The sequence below is a fragment of the Sinohyriopsis cumingii genome, chromosome 19 (assembly GCF_028554795.1).
Source record: "Sinohyriopsis cumingii isolate HCF-2022 chromosome 19, ASM2855479v2, whole genome shotgun sequence".
Classification (NCBI taxonomy): Eukaryota; Metazoa; Mollusca; class Bivalvia; order Unionida; family Unionidae; genus Sinohyriopsis; species Sinohyriopsis cumingii.
Window position 1 is genome coordinate 25,224,230 of NC_142979.1, and position 27,741 is coordinate 25,251,970.

At 35.1% G+C, this 27,741-nt stretch overlaps 1 protein-coding gene across 1 annotated transcript in view; it reads right to left on the reverse strand.

The window, feature by feature from the left end:
* The window catches only part of LOC149775307 (uncharacterized), a 100,656-nt gene extending 73,370 nt beyond the window's left edge, over window positions 1-27,286 (reverse strand). Inside the window, exons 1-6 of the mRNA XM_089944358.1 lie at window positions 27,119-27,286; window positions 23,872-24,246; window positions 18,943-19,071; window positions 11,684-11,838; window positions 9,939-10,157; window positions 5,886-5,961 (exon numbers count right to left, since the gene is read on the reverse strand). Of these exons, the coding sequence (XP_089800484.1) occupies window positions 5,886-5,961; window positions 9,939-10,157; window positions 11,684-11,838; window positions 18,943-19,071; window positions 23,872-24,246; window positions 27,119-27,137 (973 nt within the window). The 5' untranslated portion in view covers window positions 27,138-27,286. The remainder of the gene's footprint in view (window positions 1-5,885; window positions 5,962-9,938; window positions 10,158-11,683; window positions 11,839-18,942; window positions 19,072-23,871; window positions 24,247-27,118) is intronic.
* Between the last annotated feature and the right edge of the window lie 455 nt (window positions 27,287-27,741).

Sequence of the window (27,741 nt, forward strand, 5' to 3'; positions counted from 1 at the left end):
CTTCATACAGATATGCTTTCTATCAAAACTTTGTCAAATTCTGCTGAACAGTTCTTTATAGGGTGAACACATTGTACAAATCTGAAAGACCTTCATACCTTGATGTACTCAGCCAAATTTGTCTGAAATTTGTCCATTGATTTAAAATGGAAAATTTAGATGCAAAACATTGCACACTGTATGCTGAGTCATACCATAAGCTCAACTGATCTTAGAGCAACATGAGATAGTATGAGATAAGGAGTTAATGCTTGAATCACTTTCAAAGGAAATGTTTTAGGTGGCCCCCTGGGGCCTAAAAAACCCTGAATGCACTATAAATGGACACAATCCAAAAAAAGAATAAACATATCATTGCAAAGCAAAATTCAGCAAGTTTCACCAGACATCTTTTATTTTATGTAACCCAATAAATATCCCCTCTAGATGTCAGCAACAGAAGTTTGCTGGCAAATGTATAAAAGAATTCAAGCTTTCAGGAGGTCCACCATAAGAGGTCTCCAGTTTGCAGCATAAACTGTAAAGCCTCATGCAATGTCTTCCTAGAGGAATTAGATCTGGTGCCACCTTCAGGGTCCCAGGAGAGAGATATTTAGGCAAGGGGGGAGCAGTGCATGGACTTCCTATCCTGGTCCTTCATGCTGCCAAATTTAACAAAAGAAAGGACAGCAGAGTTTTTCAAGAGGTCTGGTCCTTCTGCTGGGATCCCTGCTTAACATTTAGGTCAGGAACCCATAGGCCTCTAGAGCTGGGGTATCTCCTTAGCAAGTTTTGCTAGACCTAGGATTAACAAAAATGACAGTTGCTGGTAGTCCCTAAGATCACAGAATGTCACTGTTGAGATTAATCTGCTGAGTAAACCCTTACATCTAGTGGAGTTACCCTAAACAAATCATTGGAATGTTGCAGCAAAACCTTCATGGTATCAAATATGGCATCCCTAAGGAGGTGAACAAGTTCTGTCAAAATTGAAATTGACATCCAATTAGAGTGCCCTGCTATCATGGCATGAGCATGAATTCCATAGATCAAAGTAACTTTATTTGTATGTGGGTCCAGGACTCTGTCAATATCCTCACCTGGGATACTGCTGAGTCCTATGCAGGATGCCTGAGTGGCCAAGCTAATGAATGCACCTTGTAGCTAGATGCTGAAACAAGGGGCTGCAGCATGAGACCGGAATGGACCAATCCTTCTGCTGTCGGACTGCTTCTTGGACCCCTGTAAGTTCTGTGTTATGCCCTTTGTTACAACTAGTGGGGAAGCAACAGGTAAGATTTACTATGAGACCCTGAAATCTTCTCCAAACTGTAGAAGATCATGGTGTCCAAAGACTGAGAAGGCTTTGTACACAGATCTGGAGGAAGAAAGTTAAATATTCAAACTTCATCCTCCATTATCTGACATGCAGAATGAAATGACACAATCAGATACTTCTTTAACATGTGTGTGTCCATATCAGTGGATAGCCCAACATACTGTCTCTGCTGACAGGCTAAGCAGGACTATTCCTTTCCTTCTCTCCCCTTGGAAATGGGGATTGGCAATCCCCAATCAATGCAGGAGAGGAAATGTAGCCATATCCTTTTCCTTGAGTAATGATGATGGAGAAGGGGCCAGAAAGAATATACACTTTGCAAAGTCTGCTGACCAATAGGACCACAGGAAACTCATAATCCAGACTCACCACCAGTTATTGTGAGTTCACACCAGATCTCTTTCCTTAGAGTCAGCCACTTCAGTTGGACAAGGACCAAATATGTCCTGTGAACTGCTAGACCAAGCCTGGAGTCTGGTGATCTGCCCAGTGACTGGTACTCGAGGTCTGTGTTACGAGTCTATTCTCCTAAACAAGGTAACAGAAAAGACTGAAAAGCAACAAGCTTTGCAAAATTCAACAAATAATTTATTTCCCTAGAATACCAAGTAAAAATGAAATAAAAAAGAACTTATGGTATTATGAATTAAATCCCAAATAATCCTAGAATTACAGACACAAGTCCTAATAGTTTAAAGTCCTGAACAAAATTTAGTAAAAGTCCAAATAACTCCAAAGCTGAAGGCACTGATGTGTCTGTTGTAGCTTGCAGCATATTGATGCGCTAACCGTCTTTTGCTGAATCACAGTAATATAAAACCAGGTTTGAATTCACTATAAATTCTAGTGAATGTGTCTATCCAAGAATTTTATCTGAGCACTTCCGTATTTCCGGATAAAATAATCACTTTAGTTCAAGAATTTGGAGAATTAGATTCAAGCACAACATAATACTAGATACAATATATTATACAACTTCATTGTGCTAGAAATTAAAGCAAAAATGAAAATTACTCTCAGTTACAAGATTATATAGGGTCACAATTAGCATTTCCTAAACAAAAATATTATCTAATGGAAAATAACCTTCGAGAATGATCCTAATGTTTACAAAATAAAAATATTGGTTATTATTAGAAACTAGAACCTAGACTATGTCAAATACTCTTAGGAAATTAGAACCTAGACTATGTCAAATACTCTTAGGAAATTAGAACCTAGACTATGTCAAATACTCTTAGGAAACTAGAACCTAGACTATGTCAAATACTCTCAGGAAATTACAACACCTAGACCTAGACCCTAATGAACATATTTACTTCTATTAATAATAATTCTGATTTTAAACCCATTCATATAGACAATAATTCAAATTATGTATTAGTTGCTTACAAAATAAAATTTAAAAATTCAATTCAGGGCAAGCAGAAATTAACTTAATTTTGGACAAGGTCAAGTCCAACCAATAATGTTACATTACAATAGCATATAATGAAATTAATTTTTTTTAAATAAAATTACCAAACAATAAAATTAAATATACATAACATCTGATAATCAGATTTTGATGCCAGAGCAAATAATTGGTGTCTGGTGCCCAGAACCTAAACCCAGTTCTCTGTGACTGGTGAGAGCGATTAGTTCTTTGTCAGCCTGTCTAGTGACAGGTGACTGGGCATGGGTCATAAACCATGACAGGTGACAGAAAGGTATAACTTGCACACAGGTGCTGGTGACTTCCTTTCACTGGGAATTGCCACTGATCCCTCCTTAATGGGAGCAAGCAGCATCCTTAGAAAAGAAGTGCCTGATCTTTCCCTTATGGGATTTGCAACTACCTTACATTGAGAACTACCACTAATAACCTCCATCATGGGAGCAAGCGATTCCCTTATGGTAAGAAATGCTACTGATTGCTCTCTTATGGCAGCTGGCAACTTCCTTACACTAAGAAGTGCCACTGATCTATCCCTCCACAGGGCTGACAACTGTCTTACATGGGAAGTGCCACTGATCCATCCCTCACGAGGGCTGACAATTGCCTTACACTGGGAATTGCCACACTGATCCATCCCTCACTAGTGCTGACAACTACCTTACACTGGGAAGTGCTATTGATCACTCCTTCACAGTGCTGGCAATCCTACCCTCATGGGAGCTGGTGACTTCCTAACACATGGATGTGCTAATGATTCCTCCATGGGATTGGAAAGGAATGTTCTGGAGAAGAGAGGAGGATGCTCCATTCTTCCTTCCTTTATAGGAATGGTTTCATTCTGCTAATATCCCACACAACATCTAACAATAAGGTGCAGAGAGGACATATGTCCATGTAAGTAACCACAGTTCAAGAAAAATAGATGGGGTGATTGTTGCAAGTATTCTCATGACAGCATTTGCCAGCTCCTTGCAGCATGCTGAAAGGCTAAATAAAAAATACAAACAAAACCACCCAAACAACTGAAACAAAATTGATGGGGATAATAATTAACCTAATACTAGTTATTAATGAGGGAATGCAAAAATGTAAAGACACCACCTCCCTCGTATGTGCACAAACCTCCAATACTTAACAAAAGAGAACACAGGTAAGAATAAAACAGAAAAAAGTAAAACATCCAAAAAGATCGGGAGAAAAAGTAAAATGCAAAACAGGAATCCATGGCAGTTATTGCAAAGGACATTTGAAATAGTGAAAATCATCCAGCAGCCATAAAACACACGATAACCACATTAAAATCCATTGAAAAGAAGGATGATATTCCGATTGATTTAAGGAACAGTGAGCATCAGACAGGGGCCATGTTTTACTTCTTTTCTAAGACTGGGAAGCAGCACCAGTAAAAGTGAAAGCAATGTAATAATTACAGGTCATGTACTATTGTTATTAACCTTTATAATAATAATAATAATAATAATGCTTTATTTATAGAGGGTGACTCATTAGTCAAGGACTATTCTCTCTTGAGGCCCTCTTAAGGAGAGTATAACAATGCACATTATATGAAGATGGCAATAATTACTGTTTATTTTAACATGTTTAGTATTAAAATACTAAATTCCATTATCTGTTAGAAACACATACATGCTCATGATATCTTTTCTTAAATACTCTAATATTTTCAGCAGATTTTACATGTAGTGGAAGCTTATTCCACAGAACTGTACCAGAGTATTGAAAACTCTTTTTAAATTGCTCTGTTCTTGGTTTTGGTATTAGAAGGTTTCCATGTGATATTGATCTCAACTGGTATTGTGCTGAAAAAGGCCTGAATAAGTCTTGAAGACACTCTGGTGCCGTTCCATGTAGACATTTATATAAAAGAACTGCCTTGTGAAAATCTATCCTGTCATATATTGTGAACCATTTGAGTTCTGTAAATAATGCTTTTGAGGGATGATCAACAGATGCATCTAAGATTACACATGCTGCTCATTTCTGAAGTTTATAAATCCTGTCAAGCTCAGATTTGGCACAGTTTCCCCATACATTAGAACAATAATCCATTGTTGGAAGAATATATGACTTGTAGTATAGATTGCGAGTTTCCATAGGTAAATATTTCTTGATTCTGCTGAGAAGGGCAATTTTGGATGACAGTGTTTTTATTTTCCTAGCCTTTATATTTCCTTACATCCCACTGAGATATCATTAACACAAGTAAATAAATAACAGGCTATGACTAAACAGAGAAATATTCGTGACTACTTATTCAAAAAAAGTTCTAAAAGAAACTGATTGTTACAAAATCCTGAATGACAGGACTGCAGTAAAGATATATAAATACATGTTTACCTACCTCTACATGAAAACTTTATAAACTGCGTATTTTACTCTCTGGTTTGAAGCTATTGGTGTTTTAAAAAATTTGATGTGGAATTTTGTGAAGAATGCAAAACAAAACCTGTCCAATGGAACTGAATCTTAATCATCATCATGTTATTGCAGGAGCAATTCACTAACAACTTTGGACTACATTATTCAAATTAAAATGTTCAGCATAATTTGAACACTGTAATGCACATCTATTTTTTTGTAAATTTTACTCAAAACTGTATACTGTCATAATTGTTGATAGTTAAATTATGTATATGGGTATAGGTTCTATTTTAAGATATTTATGAGGAAACATTTGTTTTTTTATTATTCTACTACAGAGTGTTCACTGGACTAAAATAATGTTCTGTGTATATTGTGAAATATTCAAAGAAGTTCAGGGCAATGCCATTTGATACATCAGAACCATTGGCTGACCAGTACATTAAGGGATCTGAAATTCATTTGGAACATTCAATTGTTTTGGATTTAAGCAGAACTTTTAGGATTATTTTTCATTCAATTCATAATAATATTGTAATGTCCTCTTATATTTTTGACCTATAACTTTGATAATTAAATTATTTGTTAAGTTTAACAAGACTTGTTGGTTTTTGCTTCTTTCTGTTACTTAGTTTATGACCATAGAGTAAAAAACACATGAAAAAATATCTGTATCCATTTTTAGTTTAAATGTCTGTATTATGCTCAGATATACTGCTTATGTATGCTCAGACTCTAAGAGCTTACCCATTTCTGCAGCTGTATGAAGAACTGTTTTCCCATCATCATCTCTTAACATAGTTGTTTCAGCTGTAAGAAGGGTCTGAAATAGAAATTCAAATCTTGTACAAGGTTAAAAATTTAAGAACATAATGTCTATTCACTAGAGGATGGTCTGACAAACAGACAGAGTTTATATATTTTGAACAAAAAATACTTTATTCATTGAGAGCTTGATATATGTTTGACCAGGTACTATTAATTATAACTCATGATGAAAGAGTCTTCCAAGTCCAGCATGTAAAGTCATATTTCAACTCTTTGATATGACAAAGGCAATGTATTCTTTAATGATATTAATGGATGCAAAGAAATAACAGTATCCCAACTTAAAATACACCATACCTGGTGAATGACTCCATACTAATTATCAAATCTTTCAAGAGTCCCTTGAGAGCAATGATTCTCTACTGTTTGAAAACAATTATTAAGAATTCAAGATACCATATTTATTGTATATGTTGGGACACCATATTTGTTGGTACACCATAAATTAATTTTAAACATAATTTTGTTGTGCACTTTTTTGACCATTCAAAAATTACATGTCAGAAAATGCACCCTACCTGAAATTTTATTTAAACAAATATAAAAATGTGTACTTGAGATAAAACTCATTAATCCACTGCAGCAGCGTCTCATCAACACAACCTTTCTCCTGCACATGCGCACAAGCCATTCTTTCTTTTTTTAGCTTTGTCATACCATGAAAAATTGTTAGAGGCAACACATCACCTGAAGCAGAAACTGTAAGGACTAAAGTTAGATTTTTTCAAATCTGCACCAGTCTTGCTAATTCTCACACTTTTGACCCCCATCTTATCAACAATCCATCCAGGGCTGTAGAGAGCGATTACAGGCCCTGGGGTAAAAAAAACACCCAGGCCTCTCCTGGTTCTTGTTCAAACAAAAAAATTTCTTTTATAAAATTAAAGTGTTGTTCAGCCCAGTCCTCCTCATGGGCCTGGGCCCCAGGGATATATCCCCGGCTGCCCTCCTCCTTGTCTGCCCTGAATCCGTCCAGGAATGTAATCAAAGTACACTAGAATTTCATCCATGTTAATGATCATATTGCTGGCAAAATCATCTGCTTCACTTCTGACCTTTACTAATACATCACATGATTTTATTTTCTCCAAATCTTCTGGATGCTGGGTCATCGATGTCTGTCATTGATGTCCGCTGGGTCATCAATGCACAAAGCATTATATTGTGTCACTTTAAAAATTATTCCATTGTTTCAATTTATTTTCAAAATTCCTGTGAATACTGGTGAAAAGGAACCAAAATTAGCTTCCATATCTCGGCCATCTTTGTATATTACAAATAATAAAAAAACAGCACTCTTAAAAGAATCCATAGTCGGCTTCCAATGTCGGCCTGCTTTGCAATAAAATAACCTTTGTATTGATATCCTTTAAATAAATGTTTTAAAAAGTAACCAAAGTTGGCTTCCATGGTCGGCATGCTTTGTAATAAAAAACCTTTGTCTTTGATGTCCTGTTGGTAAGTTCAAAGAAGGAGTTTACACCTCACTGCCAGTTGTGTTTATTCACCACCCAAGTTTATATGTGCTTGGCATCTGTAGTTATAATTAATTCAAAAGAGCATTGATGTCTGTAAGTAAATAGTAATGATACTATTGTAACCCATGCTGGCTCTAGTGAATGTGTTTTCAAATATAGATTTTTATTTGTGAGATACCGTCATACAGCAGACCTGAATATAATTCAATCCTGATTATTTTGCACTGAACACCATGCCATGCGTGAATGATAGTTGTCTTCAAGATCTCTGTTGATTATTTTGTTTGCAATTTTGTTAGATCCAGTTTTCAGTTGGATAACATATTTAAACTTTTGAGCACAACCAAACACAATTTGTTTCTCAATGTTCATTTCAATGAACAACATGGCATGTGTTATCAGAATAAACAATACATGCTACAGTATGGTAGCCCTACCTATGTATACGGATTTCATGGATATATGGGGAAAAAAAAGAATAAATGATAACAATACAAGGTTAGATTCTTTCTTTTTATTATCAAATAAGCATATTGGTTGTTAGATGGAACCATTTTCATTAGAGACCAAATAGATCTCATTACATGTCTTTTGGCTAAAACCCAACATCGATACAGCCATCCATTCATTAGTAGTAGTAATGACAAGATTTTTGAGAACACATCCAGGCATCTTAGGATTAACTAGACATCACAAGAAGTCTTCTGGTGTAAACCTCAAGTCAATACATGTAAGTGCTGTTCCATTAAAATATACATGGAACCCAGGGAAGGCACTCTTAAAGTTGGGTACACACCCACTGATGCAATTTAGAATTTTGTTAACATTTTAATATGAACTCTGTGAAATCAAAGTACCCTAGCATATATTTGTTCAAAACTGCCTTCCCTGCATACCATGTATATTTCAATGGAACAGCCCTATGTCTTTCTGTTCAGGAGAAGATGCAAAAGCACAGTTTTCAAGCTGGCTGACATGATCGTCATAGTAGCTGTCAAATTGGCAGCATTTTCATTCAGACATCAAAAGAAGTTTTTTGGTGAAATCCTCATGTCGATATAATCTTCCTCCAAAGAGCAGTAATAGCAAGATTTTCAAGATTGCCCCCCTCCCCATAAAGATCATATTAGAGGTCAAAATAGCACCGTTATTTATTAATGACCAATTAGGCATTATAAGAAGTCTTCAAGTGAAAACCCCATGCTGATATGACTTTTCCATTTCAGAGGGAGTGGTGTTACGTGTTTAGGCTCTTACAAAACATAACAAGAAAAATGTGAAGAAAGCAAGCTTTACAAAATTTAACAATTTATTTCTCTAGAAAAACAAGGTAAAAATGAGAAAAAGAACTTACGGTTTTACAAATCAAAAAAAAAATTATTCCAAGAATTAAAAAATAGAAGTCATAGAAACAAAAAGTCCTAATGAAACTGAGTTCGAATCCTGATGGAATCCAAAATGGAAGGTGATGACGTATGTTGTGGTCAGCGTCATACTGATGTGTCGACAGTTCTTTGTTTAATCCCACAAAATAATATTCAAATTTGAATTCTGTATCACTTTTGATATATGTCCTTGTATTTCCAGGGAAAACAATCTTGAAATCCAAACAATTTGAAGAAAATAAAATAATTAGCCCAAAAGCTGGTCACAACATAAAACACCTGGATGTCTCCAGTGTTAAGGCAAGTATGACTATTATTTCTCAGAACATCAACAATAAATCGAGCTACAATGCAAAACAGATGCCTGGATGTGTGTCAGTCCTCTGGAAAAATCTAACTGATACATGTTATTTAACAAGTAGTTCAAGTACGGCATTGATTCTACTTTATGAATCTTGCTCTGAGAAAGAATTAAAAACAAAATTTTAAAAGTTGTTTACTACAAACTATCACTGGTTCTGAATCAAGGTCAGGAACTATGTCAGCATTAGATACAATGTTTCTATAAAGTTGTTTACATCAAATTTTTTTTAAAAATCTGTCAAAACTGAACTCTGTTCCAGTAAATAAAGTTACATTACAATTGCAAGTAATGGAATAAAAAAATTAAAACTTACAAACAAACAATTAAATTAAATCAAACATAAATTAAATCAAATATACATAACAGTGGCGATAACAAACTTTTCATAATAGCTGCCATTGTGGCCATATCTGATGTCAGATTGGCACCATTTTTCTTTCAGGACCAAGCAGACATCAGAAGCCTTACAGTGAAAGCCCCCATGTTGAGATTACCATAATAGCAATAATAAGATTTCCCTTAAAAAATTAATATTTTTTAAAATTTTCTGTCACTATCTTTTAATTAAAGATCTGCTTAACTTCAATGAATTCAAATAATATGATTACAATATGTGAAACTTAGTTACTAATATTATCTGCCCCAAGCTACCTACAACTGACTTTAATAATTTTACACTGGATGAAAACTCACCTAAGATCCTTTGTGTATTTCATGTTTAAAATAGAAATCTGTTTCTGATTACCTGTAGGCATTCCAGAGGTTCCATTCTTCTGACAGACCAATGCATCCATGTCCTTCCAATAATATCTCTCTCAATCCCATCTGCATCCTCTACATGAAACCTCTCCGACCTACTGAGCAGTTCAAAATGCTGGATGTGATCCAGCCGACAGGCCCACATACAGGGTGTCAGCCCATCTTTGTCTCGCACATTAACATCTGCATTGTGTTCTATCAAAACCTAAAATTAAACCAATGGCTGATGACAAAGTGATGTGCCAATGTACAAAAAATTTTCCATTAATATAAGAAAAATGAAAATCCTCAAGTAATCTAACATAAAAATGTACACAGGTGATCAGACCAGTAAATCAACCCCTCACCCATGTTCATACTGATTGGCAGTTTAGGGGCTGATCTTGTCATTAATACCCCAAAAAATCTGCAGGCAATTTTGGCTGCACACATCGATGTACATTTTTTATACTTACTGGCATTCTTGCGGCTGTGGAAATACCATTGGCTGGTGGGTTCTTTTGGTGACATATACATTATATTTCCAGAGCAATTACTATGTTTGGTGACTTGTAATCCATGCAGACTAGCAAAACACTCTATTCTGTGGCCATTTTGAACTTCATGCTAGATATGGCTGTTACAAATTACCGGTAAGTGTCTAAAGTGTACACAAGTTTATTCAGGAAAGATTCGCATGCAGCAAAATTATTTTATTTTACTGAACAGGTGACATCAGAGTCACAAATCATCAATCAATATCAACACAGACTTGGGGGGTTGATATAATGCACAAGGGTGAGGTGTATAAATGTGGTAGCATCCATATATGAACATTGGATTTCACACACCACTGATGCCCTGGTGCTATACTTATCTGGACTGCAACCAAAATAAGTGATTCTGTGAAGTGATTTAAAACATGCAAACCAACTTAGAAATCTTCAAGCAGAGAAATAAGATCTCCTCTATGGCTTTAATAGATCCCATTCACTCAAAGCAATAATAATGACAAAAAAGGCAAAGTGGATTTTCAACCTGCAGTACCTTATGGGTATTCTCATTTGCATATCAACCCAAATAGGGTTCAGAATCAGTGTAATTACATTTATTCACCTGGGAAACATCTCGTAAGTGCTTTATTCGACAGATATAAATCTAATGATTTGCAAAAGTGTATTTCTCTGACAACTGATCCTTAGAGTTGGCTCTCTTTACTCTAAGATCATTAGGCTTCTTCCTTATACAAAATGCAGGTTATTTATTAAGTCTAGTACATGGCAGAGACCTTGAGTTATTGTTTGGAAATGAAAAAGAAAAAAATTAGAAACGAGATGGATGGATGGACAGATGAAAAGATGGATAAATGGACATTATGGCATGATTCACGTAACCTTATGGCATGTGTAATGAAAAAGATAAGCTGCTCATCATCTTTTTTTTAAAAATAAATCCATAGTGTCCCATTAAGATATAGATATAATTTATTGTAAATTATTCAATTTCCAAAATATGTAGTGGAGGAGGTAAACTTATTCTGTATCAGCAATATTTCAAATGAAAAGTATGTATCACCCATGTGTTGGTTTGAAAAGTCTGAAAGATGTCATTTTGTTTATTTTTGAAAGATGAGTTGGTTTGAAAGATCTGAAAGATGACATCTTGTTTGTTTTTGTAACAGAGCATAAATAAGAATCATATGACACTGAAAACTTGTACACTGTGATGGTAAACTTCTGTTGGGATGCATACCCTTAAGCAGTCAAGTGTGTATGCTGTAACAGCCCAGTGTATCGGGGCCCTGCCGTGTGTGTCCTGTATGGTAAAATCTCCACCATACTCAAGCAGCATTCTGAGAGCCTCAGGGTTATCATCATGACATGCTTGGTGTACTGCTGTGGAACCATCTGTAATGGACAATCAATATGAAAATTTCATATAAAAGCAAATGGTGAAAGTCACTTGATAAAACAAGAGCCCCTCAATGGGACTTATGCTCTACTGCTCAGGAAATCAAGATAAGACCTTCTCTTCCTTTTACCTGCCTCTTGCTGAGCGTTGAAACCATCCCCGAAATATCTGAGCAATAAGATTTTCAAATTAGCTGCTGTATGAGCCATATTTTATGTCAGATTGGTAATATTTTCATATAACACCCTCTGTCGACCTCTGACCCATATGACCATCAATATTCGAAAGAATTTGTAATAAAAATGTTCAACAAGTTCATTGCAGCAACCATAATGGGTGACTATGTGGCACCATTTCATTTAGGATCAACTGGATATTATAACAGAGTCTTTTGTGGAGTGTTCTGCATATTTGATTTATTTAATTTAATTGTTTGTTTGTTAGTTATAAAAAATTTTTTTATCCATTACATGTTATTGTAATGTAACTTTATTTACTGGATTTGACATTTTCCAGAAATTCATTTTTAGAAATTCAGTTCAGTTTGACCTGACTGTTTTTCTTAAACACTAATAATAGAAACTTTGTATCTAATGCTGACCTAGTTCCTGACCTTGATTCAGAAATTAGTGAGAGCTGAAGTAAACAACTTTTTTGAACAAAATTTGTATTCTTTCTCATGGTAAAATTCATAAAGTGAAATCAAGGCCATACTTGTAGTACATGACAAATAACATGTAGCAATTGTTTCAAACTCTGGTTTTTCCAGTAGACTGACCCACATCCGGGCATCTGTTTTGCACTGTAGCTAGATTTATTATTTACGTATTGAGAAGGAATAGTCATCCATTGCCTTAACACTGGAGAAGTCCAAGTGTTTTATGTTGTGACCAGTTTTTGGGGGCTAATTAATTTGTTTTCTTAAAATTATTTGGATTCCAAGAGATTATTTTTCCCTAGAAATACTTGTGCTCTAAATTAATTCTTAGACAAAGACAGTTATAGAAATAGGAATTCAAACACTGGAATATTATTTTCAGTGATTCAGCAAACAACTGTTGACATATCAGTACGATGCTGACCACAGCATACATCATCACCTTCCATTTTGGATTTCATCAGGACACAAACTCAGTTTCATTAGGACTTTTCATCACAAGGACTTCTATTTTTTAATTCCAGGATTATTTTTGGATTTGATTTGTAGAACCATAAGTTCTTTTTCTCATTTTTACCTTGTTTTTCTAGGAAAATAAATTGTTTGTTAAATTTTACAAAGCTTATTGTCTTCACTCTTTTCTTGTTACTGTTTTAAAGAGCCTAAAACATAACAGGATGACCCATGTTCATAAGACTATCCATTCAGGTGGAGCAGCAATAAGGAAATTTTCAAGATGGCCAATGTGGTGACCATATTGGATGTCCAGGCAGCACCATTTTTATCTAGGGTCAGCTAGACAGCACAAAAACAGAAAAAGAAATTCCCTGTGCCAATATGAATTGCTGCTCATATGGAGTAGTTGTAACATGGTATTAAATATGTCTGAAGTGGATGCAGTACAGATCGGCACCATTTTCATGGGTTTGTGTTCTTTTGTGGGTATTAACAGCACTTTTAGTAAATTACTGACTGTATCATGCTAAGGAAATGGGTACTGCTTGCCCTTATGAAGGCAGACTTTGGTGGGTATTGAAAATCCTTGGATTACGAGTATGATGCTTTGGCCATTAAGTTACTACAGCTACATATCATATGGGATCAATTAGATTCCAAGAAGTCATTAATAGAAAAGGCCATGTTGATATGATCATCAATTCAGGAGGAGCAGCATCATTTTCATTGTGGTTTTAACATTGTTTTGTGGGGGTTTAAAGCCATTTTTTAGCACATGATATGCTATACATGGCAGACAGTATATGTGGTGGAGGAAGAACCACTTACCTGCAGGAAGCTCCTGGCAACATTTTCACATACCCAAGTTATTAAAGCTAAGACTCAAACCCCTACAGAGGTGAACTGTCAGTGACCTGTAAAGGCAAGCTTCTTAGACCACTTGGCCCCAACCACCCAGGATCATCTTATGAAGTCATCTGGTGAAAAGCCCATGTCAATACGACTTTCCATTCAAAACAAAAACAAGATTTTCAAGATGACTGCCATACTGAACATCAGATCTGCCACAACTAGACATCATAAGAAGAATTTTAATGACAACTCCATGTTAATATGAACAGCCATTCTGGAAAAATAGCAGTAATATTTTAATGATGGCTGACGAGGTGGCCATGTTGGATGTTGGAGCAACACCATTTCATTTAGGACCCACTAGGCCTTGGGATGAATGTATGCATAAAGTTTCATGGCAATCCTCCAGGTAGGTTAGAAAGAGTAGCAATAACAACTATATGGTAATGAATGGACATCAGAAGACAGATGATGTGCAAGAGACAAGGGGTCATCACACATGCTCTTCTCATCCGTGACCAGTGGAGCTAATCAATTAAATATAATTACATCACAGAAAATATAAATCCAAATCAAAATAGGAACTGAACAACAGGTCAAAACAGAAGAAAGCTTGCTACTAACAGACATTTAAGTTTTAATTTCTCTGGGATTTTCACACAAAATCAAACTCTAAAACTCTGGCATTTTTGGAAGGGGGGGGGGGATTTACAACCTTTTAAAGGAGACTAACCTTTATGTGTAAAAAGTAACTAGTTAGAACTAATAGCTGTTAATCTTCATTATTGGTACAAGTGCCATGGTAGCTCCGTTGGTGAAATAGACTTGTAGTTCACATATTGTGGGTACAATACTCAATGACCCTGTCCTATGACCTTTTGACCACAAAATATGTAGGTCTTTTCTATACCTGACATGCCTGACAAGTCCTCCACAAACTGTTTTGTCAAAATACATGATCTAGAAAAATATTTTTTCTTTCAGTCACATAGTGATATTGACCTTTCATCTCCAAATCAATTACTAAAGGACTCAAGCTACCCCTATCACCCTGGTCAGAGCATAGGGGTGGAGGCAAGGAGCTCCAAAGAGAGTGTCATAAACATGACATCTTTGCTACAGTTACCTGCAGACACTGAAGCACCACTGGAGATAGTAATTCCTCCTTCAACAAACAGGATTGGCATGCAAGGTGATCATGATAAGAATATGAGCCTTAAGCTCCATGACCTTCAAGGTGTTAACCTTGCGGTGAATCCTGGTTACAGCTGATATCACTGCTTGTGATGCTGCAGTATCCTAGGAAAAAGAAGGAACAGGGCTTCAGTGATCAAAACGATGAATGGACTCAATAGTTGGATGCACAAACCAGCAGAAACCAATGGTTGAAGTGCAGAAAAAGAGATAGACCACTACATCTGCTGCCTGGCAAACTCTTTTTCAGGGAAATCTTTTGTGTAAATGTCCCAGACAGAACATGGCTGGGTGAATGAGCAACTGAAGGGCTAGACATGATGCTGTCCAAAAGAGTGTTTCCAAATTGGGAGAATATTTTTGTCCTTAGTTCCCCAAGGCTTAGGATATAAGTCTGGAGAAGGAGCGAATAAACTTCAACTTCCTCCTGCTCCAATACCTGACCCAAAAGCTGGGAGGGGGCTGTGGACCCAGTGTTGGGGGTAGGACTGTCATAACATGTTCCTCACTCAACTCTTTTGAATCCACCACTATGGAAATAACATCATCATCCTAAGTCTGCTCCTAAGGTGAGACAGGGGAGGGGCATCTATAGCACCATTGCTGTCAGGGGATAATGACTCACTTCCCATGAAGTAGGAGGGGATCCCAATACACCATAGAGATTAAATGGGAAGATAGGGAAGGAGGGATGACAATCTGATTCCTCTCCTTGGTTGTGCCAGTGCTATGTAAACTCCCTATCCCCACTGAGACTGATCTGTAGCATAGAAACGAGGGAGGGGAGAGGGGTTTTAACCTAATCCTGGTAACTTAGCACTCACAAAAACAGTTCTGATGGATAATCCTACACCAAATTTATTAGAATAAAATCACTGCTCTTCCTTCACAGGTCTAGATTCACTAATCACTGGGACAATGACGAGATGGTGCTGCTCCATACCTAACTTGGGAGCACAACTCATGCTCAGTTGTTTTTCCACCAATGGAAGGGGCCAAGGATCAATCCCTCCTAAGCACTGATGTCATTGTAATGAGCATCAGGGATCATTTGGACTTAGATGATCTAATGACCACTTTTAAACTGCTTGCTGAATGCAACCAATTACATGTATTTTGTGACAAAGTCTGTCTATGTCACTAAACAACTGAAGATAGGTTGGAAAATCTCCTGACAGAACACTGAGCTTATGTCCTAATGTATAGGCTTGTATATCAAATCTGATCAAAACTATGGCCTCTGGAGTGTTCACAAGTTCAACCAATCAGATGTAAAATTACCTCATTAATATATATGACTGTCACTCATAATTAAACTCATCTAAAATATTAACTTACATTCCAATACTGATCAAAATCTGGTCAAAACTGATGCTCTAGAGTTCTCATGAAAATGTTGACAAATGGATGGATGGAAAATGTAAAATGGATGGCATCCCCACTTCCCTAAATCACTTAGCTTTTGGCTAGGTGACTTAAATAGAATAAAAGTGAGAAAAGATCCATTAAACAAGTGAAAACAGGCAAAATTGGGCAGTGCCTGCTTAATACATAAACAAAATATTCTACATAATAATGGAAAAGAATTTTTAGACAAAAGCCCAGACAACAACAAAAATTCACAAGCCCTGACTCAAATTCCACAAGCCTGGACTATAGTTAAATGCCTCTTTCCAGTACGGGTGGTAACTCTTTATCAACACAAATCAACTCTGCACAAAGCAAGCATGTGCTTATTACTGTCGATCAATCAATCTATTTCATGGCTAAAATCATACTAACAAGCTTAGTTCAATTAACTAATTGGAATGTTCAATTCAGTTTGTTGAATGTTACATACAGGAGGTGTTCCTATTTCGACACACATGGTACACACAGAAATGATGTATGTCAATATTTTGTTTGCCGTAATGTGCCAAGAATTAAATGCCCCACACCCTCTTTTTTTTGCTGGCATGCTTCACAAAGTACAACTTGGTCAACCATGAGTTCTGAAAAATATTTATGCTTGCTTTGCTTCCTAAATCACCTCAAAAAAATAATCAGACTTGAACACTATTCCAATAACTGAAATAATCATGCTTTTCTTTTTTGTAATGAGGTAAAATCAGACTTAAATAATATGATGCCACGGTTCACAAACTTGTCAATAATCTTTAACACAGATGGCTTAAGCACTCTCATTCAAGGGGCCCCAAGTGGCCGAGCGGTCTAACGCGCTCTCCCTTACGGATCACTGCCATCTCACCTCTGTCTGCGTGGGTTTGAGTCTCGGATTCAGCCAATGTGGGTATATGAGAAAGCTTGCCAGTAGCTTCTCGTGGGTCGGTGGTTCTTTCTGGGGTTTTCCCGGGTTCTTCCTCCACCATTAACACTGGCCGCCATGTATAGCCTATTGTGTGCTGAAAAATGGCTTTAAACCCTACAACAACAACAACAACAACTCTCATTCAAGGCAATGATATATAATAATTTTGTTCGCCTATATGCATCTAGCATCTGTTTGATTTACCTATATTGGGCTGTTCCACTTTGTGATCTTTTTTGCCTAAGCAAATTAGCACAATGGGCTTACCCACCAGTCTTGAATGCACCACACTAGCTATTGTGAGCCAATTAAGTAAACCATGCAATGGTGGTTTATACCTGACCACTTTGCATTTTAATTGCTCTTATTCAAACTGTCTTAAGTTTTACATTAACACAATCATGACTGCTTACTGTTTATACATGCTACATGTAACTAGCATACACTGAAGTGTTTAATTGTTGTTCTATTTTTGATGATTACTAAAAGTAAAATATTTTTAACACAACCATATTAAGGGTTTGGGGTGCAATAATCGTGTTTCTAGCATGACATGCCTTGTTATGGGAAGGTCAACATCTTGATAATAACTTTCCACATTTCGTCAGTGCAACTGAAGCTTTCTCTGGTAAATTAGATTTTTTCCACAAGTCTGATAGGCTCCTCACATAAAATACTGGACGGGCACAATCTGAAATTTGAGAGGCCCTTGGCGTCAGACTTCCAGATTATTTTAGCACTGATGTGAAAACTTTACAAGTGAACATTCTTTTGAGGAAGGGCAGGATTCAGAATGGTAGTGGAGTGGGTAGCAGAAGTTAAAATTCATCAGATTGTATTTTTTGTGAGCCAATAAATATCAGTACACAGTCAGAAATAATTACAGTCAAATATAAATAAACAGTGTGTCCATTCTTTTCTCTGCAATACCTTGAATTCAACCAAAAAATTTCACAAAACAGCTACATACACATTAGGTTTCTCTTTTTCTTTATTCTACTGTAATTATTTGCCTATTTACATTGTAAATGGGCTTGTTTTTTTATTATACCAACTGTGTTTACATTGTCAACCTACATGCTATGTACAAGTCTAAACAACATATTCATGAACTTTTGTCCCTACTTGTGCCCACACAAACAATTTCTGTATCCTTTATTGCCCCAAAACTTTATATAATCAGAATGCATATTTTTTTCCACTAAATAGTCTTTATACTTCCTCAAAATCCAAAACAGTGAATAAAGAAGGTAATAAAAGATATTATGGATGATAAATATATTGACTTTGCAAATGGATGGCAAAATATAGGAAAAGAAGTAAAATGGATTGATCACAGTGCAAAGGTGGGTGTGTGGATATCTACCAGGAAAAGTGGAGGTAATTATCATGAAATACTGGAAGCATTCCTTTCCATAAATACTATTCTAGGCATCAATATGTTACACACATATGAATGACCAATATTTTCTTCTTTTTAGGGATGGCTTGATTTGTAAAAGGGGTTAGGCAGCTAAGATCCTAACATAAACATGATTTGGTAATATATTCAATGGAAACATTTATGTGCAGTTATGAAGGAGCATCATATTCAACCAACTTCAGACTGTAATATGGGTGAAAAGTTTGTACCATGAGCTGAGGTATTGACAGTGGCTTCATTCTCAAGAAGACAATGTAGAGCTTCCATCTGACCAAAATGAACAGCGTACGTCAAGGCAGTGCGACCAAGGCCATCCTGCTCATCTGCACTTGAAGGATCTGAAACAAAGAAAAACATCAAATAAAAAGTTATCGGCACAGTACCACTACAAACAGTGTCATCGAATTGTATAAATCCCTTTATTTATTAAATACATGTACTCGGGTTTCGTTTTTTATGTACAATGATACCCGAGGGTCATTTATGTATATTATACAATATTTCAAAACAGTGAGTTCAGTTCATCCTATGCCGCATGTGCAAAGTGCTTTCAATGGGAAAAACTGAATAATTCCAGCACACAGATAATGTACGATTGCATCGTCTGTGTATAAATGTCTCACCGTAAGACTGAATCTTCACATTACAGAACATCTTGTCAATGAGAGGTCTACTTAATGACTTGCACATCTTCAGCTGTAGAGGTATGTGACTTATTTATTAATTTATTGTGTAGAAGTTATAACTATTGTACTACCATGTTTATTTTTGTATATTTTCTATTTAGCTTCGGCTTACGTAGTATAATGCAAATATTTTCTATTCTTGTTTGTGACTTAGCAAGAGATTTATATTAGCAATATAAAGTTGCATTTTTAAGAAACGTTTAGTATCATAGGATTCTTATCAGGCACAGGTAGGTTCACTTCTGAACCTGTTTATTGTTTTGTAATTATTGTGCCAATAATGTAATATGTATAGCTTACTGAATATAACGTCATTACGTTTTATTGTATATGTCTGTGTCATACATAGTACACAGTGTTTTATGTATTTTCAGCTTACTGGAGTCACAGCTGTAGAGATGATTGGAGTGGACGTGGTACCAGCTGTAGACCTATCCACAGAAGTTGACCATAGCAGCTGTAAAGCTGAACCATAGCAGCCATAGTGCTGAGTGAACAGTGTTGCTGGTCGAGTAGCAGATGATCAGGCATTGCTGACTGATTGGTGGGTGCTGATTGCTTGATTGACCAAGAAATTGAATGGTGGTCAGTGACTACCTGGAATACTGACTGCATGACTGACCAGTGTGACTGGTAGCCAAGTGTGCTGGTGACAGAGCGTGTAACTCTATACATGCAATCTTTTAGCCGTGGGCTAATTTTGGGATTTGTAATACCCAGTACATGTATTTTGGGATTGTAAAGATATTTTGTGTGATATCTGTCCCTTTGTTTTCGTCATTTTACTATTTGAGTAAAATACTTCATTTGTCACTATTTGAGTGAATTTGTTTTTACTATTTGAGTAAAACACATCATTCTTTATGTCATGTGAAATTAATGTGGATCATTCACCTTTGCCCTTGTACTGTGTAAGGTCATTTATTTGTAATTTCATTTGCTGCATTATTAGGTTCATGCAGATTATGCTAATTTGTCCAAAATTTGGATCTTATACATGCACATACTGATCAAAATTCTTTTCTCATTCAAATCATTCATCATTAAACATTGTATTTGTATCACCATCAACAAGTGTTCAGTTGTAAATCCGAAATCCAACTCAGTTATCTTGTTACAACCAGCAAACAACCTGACAATCCTCTTTATATTGGAATGAAATAAATATCCTTCCATTTGTAATTAATATATAATAGTTAGCACAATGGGCAAGAGGGTGTTATATACCATCATTTACAAACATAAAAGACAATAATATTGGAAGATAAAAGTTTCCGCTAATTATTCAAATGAAGATTTTGCAGAACAGTGTTTCTTGCCTTTCTATGATTACTGGATTTTATAAAAACTTTAGCATAGATCTGCACAAACATTTTAAGATTGGCTTGCACAAATCCTTTAACAATGACTTTCCACAAAAACTCTGACACTGACCTGCACAAAATCTTTACCATGGCTTACACAAAAACTTTAGCATTTGTTTACATAATAACAGCAAGGTTGACTCACACAAGCTTTGGAATTGCCTTGCACAAAAACTGCAAGACTCTCCTGCACAAAAATGTTAGCACAGCCACTAGAAAAATCAGTTTAAATCTTTATAATTTTCCAAACTTCCTAAAAATTGACAAAGTCCAAAAAATTCACTAAGTATCCATTTGTAAAACTGATGATGCTCATCTATAACATCAGTGGCTACTGTGGTTTACACACCATGGTGTGAAAACACCTGTGAACATGCTCTCATGCATATGTACAAGGGGCACGTCAAAGTAGTTTGGAACCGTTTTTGATGGTCATTTTCTGGTGAAGTTCTAGAAACAAAAAAAATGAATTCCTTGATTAAATGGCAGTTGATTAAATAATTGTATCTATTTGTAATAACAATATTTTGTAATCTAGGTACTCCTAACTTAACAAATAATTTAATTATCAGGCTTATCAATGAAAATGTGAGAGGAACTTACAGTATTATGAAGCAAATTCAAAATAACAATAAAAAAGTATAAGAAAGTCCAAAAGAATGACAAGTTCTGTATAAATTTCAAAACCAGAAATTTACTGGTCTGCCAAGAATCTTGACATTGTCAAGATGGCATTGTCCAGAACTCCTTTGAATAATTCACAACAGTTTCAGAATTATATTATAGTCCAAATAATAAGCACTTTCTATTTCCAATGAACAGTCCGAACAAATGTATTCCCACTCAAAGTATATCTAAGCACAACACAAAACAAGTCTGCAAACTTACAACAGGGAACGCGAGAAATGAGAATGACTCCAAAAATAGGAATAAATCTGACTGCTCAGTTCTCTCCTTATATACAACTTCTATTATGACTATATTGCACAACATATCCCATGTAACAGATCGTAATACTCGTTTTACTGCAAAACTAATATTCATGTGACCTAACCCATCGAATGGAAAATTACATAATTCTTCTAGAACTGTCTAAAACCCATCAGCCAATGAGAAATTAAGCCAAAGTAGTCATTAACACTATTAGCAGTACTTGTCAACACATACATAAGCATCTATTTATAAATCCTATGTAATTTTATGCTCTTAACAGACTCAGGTCACACAGGCAAAATCTAACTAAAGCTATTCTGTACAATTTACAAATACATGTATGAATAAAAATTAGAAAAATTAAATAAAATCTTGTTGTTCTTGTTGTTATGGGGTTTAACGCCATTTTTCAGCACAAGATAGGCTATACATGGCGGCCAATATTAATGGTGAAGGAAGAACCTGGGAAAAACCCAGAAAGAACCACCGACCCACGAGAAGCTACTGGCAAGCTTTCTTACATATCCACATTGGCCGAGCCCGAGACTCGAACCCACACAGACAGAGGTGAGATGGCAGTGATCCGTGACGGACAGCACTTTAGACCACTCGACCACTTGGGGCCCCAATATAAAATCTTGTACCAAGAGTTACAAAAATATAGATATACATAACAATATATTATGCTGTGATAGCTTGCATGTATTCTATCACATTTACAATCTATTTGTGTTATAAACCTTTATAAGTTCTACACCCTCCATGAATTATTGATGGATAAAGTTGCGGTGTAATGATATTATGATGATGCCTGCAATACAAGTATTTTATGTATGTTCATCTTCCATCAATATATAATTCTCTATATACAAGTGCATATGAACCTGACTGTTGAACTACAAAATGTGTTTATGATATATATATATATATATATATATATATATATATATATATATATATATATATATATATATATATGTATAACTCAGAATATTCTACTTAAAGATTCCTAAAAGCAATGTAAATATAAATATGCGTAATAAAGTGAAAAAATTAAAAGAACCCAATTCATGCAGGTGCACACAGATACACACAAAAGCATATAAGTTGCATTTTTCTCCAGAAAAGGAAAGATAATAATAGTAATATCTTCATAACAAATACTTTGGTAAAAAGAAAAGAAATGTATTTATAGTAAAACAATTGCATTGGAAATTAGTTGGAGTTTAAAGATCAATGACTAGTTCATCATAACTGATCAACTATTGAATTTAATCAGCGATTTTTTTACATTTTTTCATCGACAAAGTAATGTTTACATATTTGGCAACTGGTACCAAATTCATGACAGAGGCATAAAAATGCATTAAAATAATTTTGATGTTGCATTTTCTAAGTTAGTTTTACGTGTTACACATACTGTCTAATAATGGCATGGTTCTTAACCCTTATTAGATAATATCAGTACTTTTCTGTGATGATTTCATTCAGATGATAATGTTTGAGTAATAACAAGACATACATCAATCAAATATGTTTTCATTTTTTATCCATGAAGTAACACCAGTATTAAAATTAATATCAAATGTACAATAATCCAATTTGTAAGACTATTACAGTATGACAGAAAAGTGAGACGGACAACTCCTCTTATCTAATGTGTCTAAGAACACTGTCCCTACCAAAATTATGGACACTTCTGATATTCTTAAGAGCTTTAAAGACATACAGTCACAAATAGTTGGTAAAAAAACAATCTTTTTTGTTACATTAACACTTATCACAAATACATTCTAATGAAATCAGCTGCATAAGATAAATGTACTAAATATTTCCCTTTTTAATATGTACCAAATATATCACTTTTTAAAATGTACAAAATATTTTACATTTTTCACAGTAAACTATTTATACAAATAATGGTTACTAGGGTACTTATATTTGCATCTAATTTATTGCCCAGCAGAAAATTCTAACAATTCAGCAAATCAATACTGGTATATCCTTGGTCATTTGACCTGTTTAAAAAATGAACTTTTAAATCTTAAATGTTTCAATTAATTCCTTTCATATCATATATTAGACTCAGGTTAACAAAAAATGGCTATCATATGCCATTGCTCTGAATGGATCAAAATAGTTTAGTTTTAGTTACCTTGATGTATGAGTTCTGTTATAAGGTCAACATTCCCTTGTTTTGCTGCCTGAATAATAGAAGGCAATGTTGTAATGTTTATGCTTTCATCTGCAACACCCATACTGGCCAGCAAGCGTGAACTATCCAGATTTATCCATCTCCACTGAAACTTGTCTGGAGCATCTACAAATGGAGTCATGGGACTGAGTCCACGAGCATGAAGGGACAGGGTCTGCACATGGATTTTTTCCTGGGTTCGAGACTGCAGCATGCGGTAATACTTCTGCATGTGCAGAAGAGCCAGGTTCAGCGTATCTCTCAATTCCGCACATTCTAAATCTTCATTCAGCTTTAGTAAAAATTCATGAATGAATGCTGCTGCCTTCTGAAAATCTGAAAGAATTAGTGACATTTGTTACTTTGTTTTTAATATTGCTTCTTTAGCTGATAAACTGTATCAGGAACGTAAAACCAATTTTTTAGATTTGATTATGCAATACTCAGGGGTGGCGCTGACTTTTAAAAAGTTGTCTCATAAGAAAATCACCAACCTTAACATTTTGTTGCCAATTTTCCAAAAATGTTGCCATTTTCATAATACAGTACTACCTGTTCATCTTGACATCATTGGGACCAAGGTAATGCTGTCAACATAAGCAGATGTTTTGACAAGTGGGGTGGGGTGGGGTGGCTGAAGAAAAAAAAATTCACATACAAGTGACATTTTTAAGAGGTGAACTATCAGTAGTGACTAGGATTTACAGAGAGAGAAAATAGCCAAAGGAATTTTGATTAAATGACGATAAAACTGGTCAGAAATATACTTCTATACTGAGAACTTACATTCGTCTAGTAGACTCCACAATATGTAATGTACATGTATATGAAAAATCCATGAGTTTCAAGTAGTAGATCATATGTTAGAAAATTCATATATCAGTCATATCCCATATGAATACACAAATAACAAGTATATACAAAAATAGTATTTGTCATTCGAACCATATCCCATTGTCAACAACCATGTCTCACCAAACAATTTTTGAATATTTGAGGACAGTTGGTCATACATGCCAAATCTCCCAATCTTTAGATCTACCCAGTTGCCGATAAAAACTCCCAGAAATCACAAATCTGCCAAGTACATTTATTTCAAGCTAAACCATCTGTCAGGCATAGATATTTCAAGTCAACTCCACCAAGCAATGGTATTTCCAGCTAAAACAACATTCAATTGACTGTTTACAAGTGTTTATTACTATCATAATCCATCCATCAACCTAACAGCCAATCAAATCATGACATGCAATGATGCATTTTTTGCACAATCATAAGTTGTTTACCCATCAATATTTCAATATTGAGTAATGTGTTGTATATAATAGTTTGCAGGCAACCTGACAAATATAAAGCAGTTCTTGAACTCTTTGAAAGTATAAAAATTGTGGTTCCATGTTAAAACAAATGCTAATGGATTCAAAGGCAAATACTCCAATGAAAAAAAGGAAGAAATATGTTTGCAAGTTCCAATGTTCTTGGATAGATGAAATTAAATGTGTGAAATATAGTGAAAATAACATATAGGAAAATTAGTTAAGAAGAGTAACTATTATTCATTGTAGTTAATTTATTTAGTTTTGGTACAATAAGCACTTAAATTTATGACAAAAATATGATGTTTTAGTAATCTCCCTGATTTGGTCACAATCTGTCAGATTATGAACAGTTACTCTCCCTGATTTAGTCCCAGAAAACTTAGCATTGTGTATGACTGGTATATGTTTTAGTTCAATTCATATTAAAATACAGAAAAATAAGCTTTCTCCCAATGCTTAAAAAAAAAAATCGCTGACTACTAAATATGAAACTGAGCTGGATTAAATTTTGTCTCCAACTCTCAATCTTTCTGTGGTGAACTTCACTTGGAGACCATTGGAGAGATCAGCAACCTTAAAATCCAACCATAGGAAAACTGATGTTTGAACTTTACTGCATACTGAGCATGGTTGTTTTGCCATCAGTACATTTTACTGCTGATATAGAGATGACATTATCCATTTTTCACAAAATAAAGTGATTCAAGGGGAAATATGGACCAGAGAACTACTGAAAGCCCATTATGTGTGAAACTTAATCATAATTACTGTCCTCAGTGGTCATCAGTCAGTAATCTTGTAAAGGAAACTAAGAATAAATATGGATTTCATTTTTTTTTAAATCTTTGCAGTGAACTATGAGATAATATACCTTGTCCTTTTTTTTACTGAAATGTTATACACTAACTTGTATTAATTGATCGCAAAGACTTGAAGAAGTGTATTTTCTTTCACAGTCTCAGAATGACCTGCCAGTGATGATCATTCCAACCCTTAGACTCCAAAGAAACAAACAGTAACAATTCTGACAAGAAGGACAATACATTTCCTAAAGTTGTATGATCAGTTTGCTTTTTGAATAATTAACAATCCCAGCTATGAGCTCATGAAAATAAAACTCTTGAAACTTTAGTTTTGACTTACGATTTTCATTTTTTTTAATGAAATTCGGGTACCAAGGGTCAAATGATTTTTCAATTTTTTAATCTATTTAGAACTTTGTATTGACTATGCCCAGTGGTCACAACTTTGAGCCTCTATTGTTGGTGGCATTTATCAACATTATAAATTAATGCATGTACTTGATGTACACCATAAATCCGGCCTTTTCTTCTAAAAGCATGGGTACATGATGAAGAACTTTTTTATCACATGTTCATTTTGTGGTCTATGCAAAATCTTACGCTACTCGGATTTTTGCAGGCACGAGTTTTAGATGTAACAGGTGTACAGTATATGCTACTGAAACCAAAGCGAGGCTGTTGTAATAGTTGTCCCGGTAACCTCATCGTGCTTGGTTTTTCGATTTGTATATGATATAGTTTGAGAAAACAATTTGGCCAGTAAAAGAGAATTAACTAAAGAATACAAAATGCTATCGTTCAAATTCGAAAAAATGAGATGTGACTGTTCCGGGATCAATTTCCACAAGCAGTAACATGTTACTATATTCGGTAATGTTTACACTTCGGAGTTTACTATTTAAATGAAACAAGTTATTTTGTTTTAAATCTTCAAAGAAGTAGAGTATAACTGGCTTAATAGCAGGTTAAAAATAAAACAAATAATTATTACAGTATTAAAAAAATTAAAATAAACATAGGTATGTTTGGCTGGAAACCACTATATACACATTTATGGAAATCCGGGTCAAGTTAGGGGCTACCTACCTTTTCGTTTGATTACCATTTTTCTGGGCAGAAATATGATTTTAAAAGAGCACGTCTCTCAAGGAACACAAATATAAATATTCTTATTACAGGGTTTTGCAGCTTAGACGCTGCAACCCCTAACAAAGAAGCTTTATCCTTCTAGTTTTAATGCACCCATATTTTGCAAGTAGTCCTCGGCAGCCATCATAAAGTGACATTTCCCATAATGCACCAATATGGACATGCACATACATGTCTGTAAGTACCTATAGCAAGATTTACATTTAAATTTTTTATCACATGATCATTGTTCTTTTCTAATAAGAATAATTAATTTCTAAACATAATTTACTAAATAAGTCATAACACATAATGCAGTTGTCATCAGTAAGAAACGCATTACAAATCTATTAACATTATATACGTAAATGAGATAACTTTTTTCATGCAACAAAATTATATGACAATGACAACAAAGATACTAATTATTTAATATAAAATGGTAATATTGAAAATTCGCATGCTCTCTGACTGTCGCCTTACATTCGTCGATCCTTAACAATGTCCATCTAATAGGTCCAATACGCATTTGAGAGCGATGTCATCTATAATACAAAAAATCAGTATGCATCGTCTTTCAA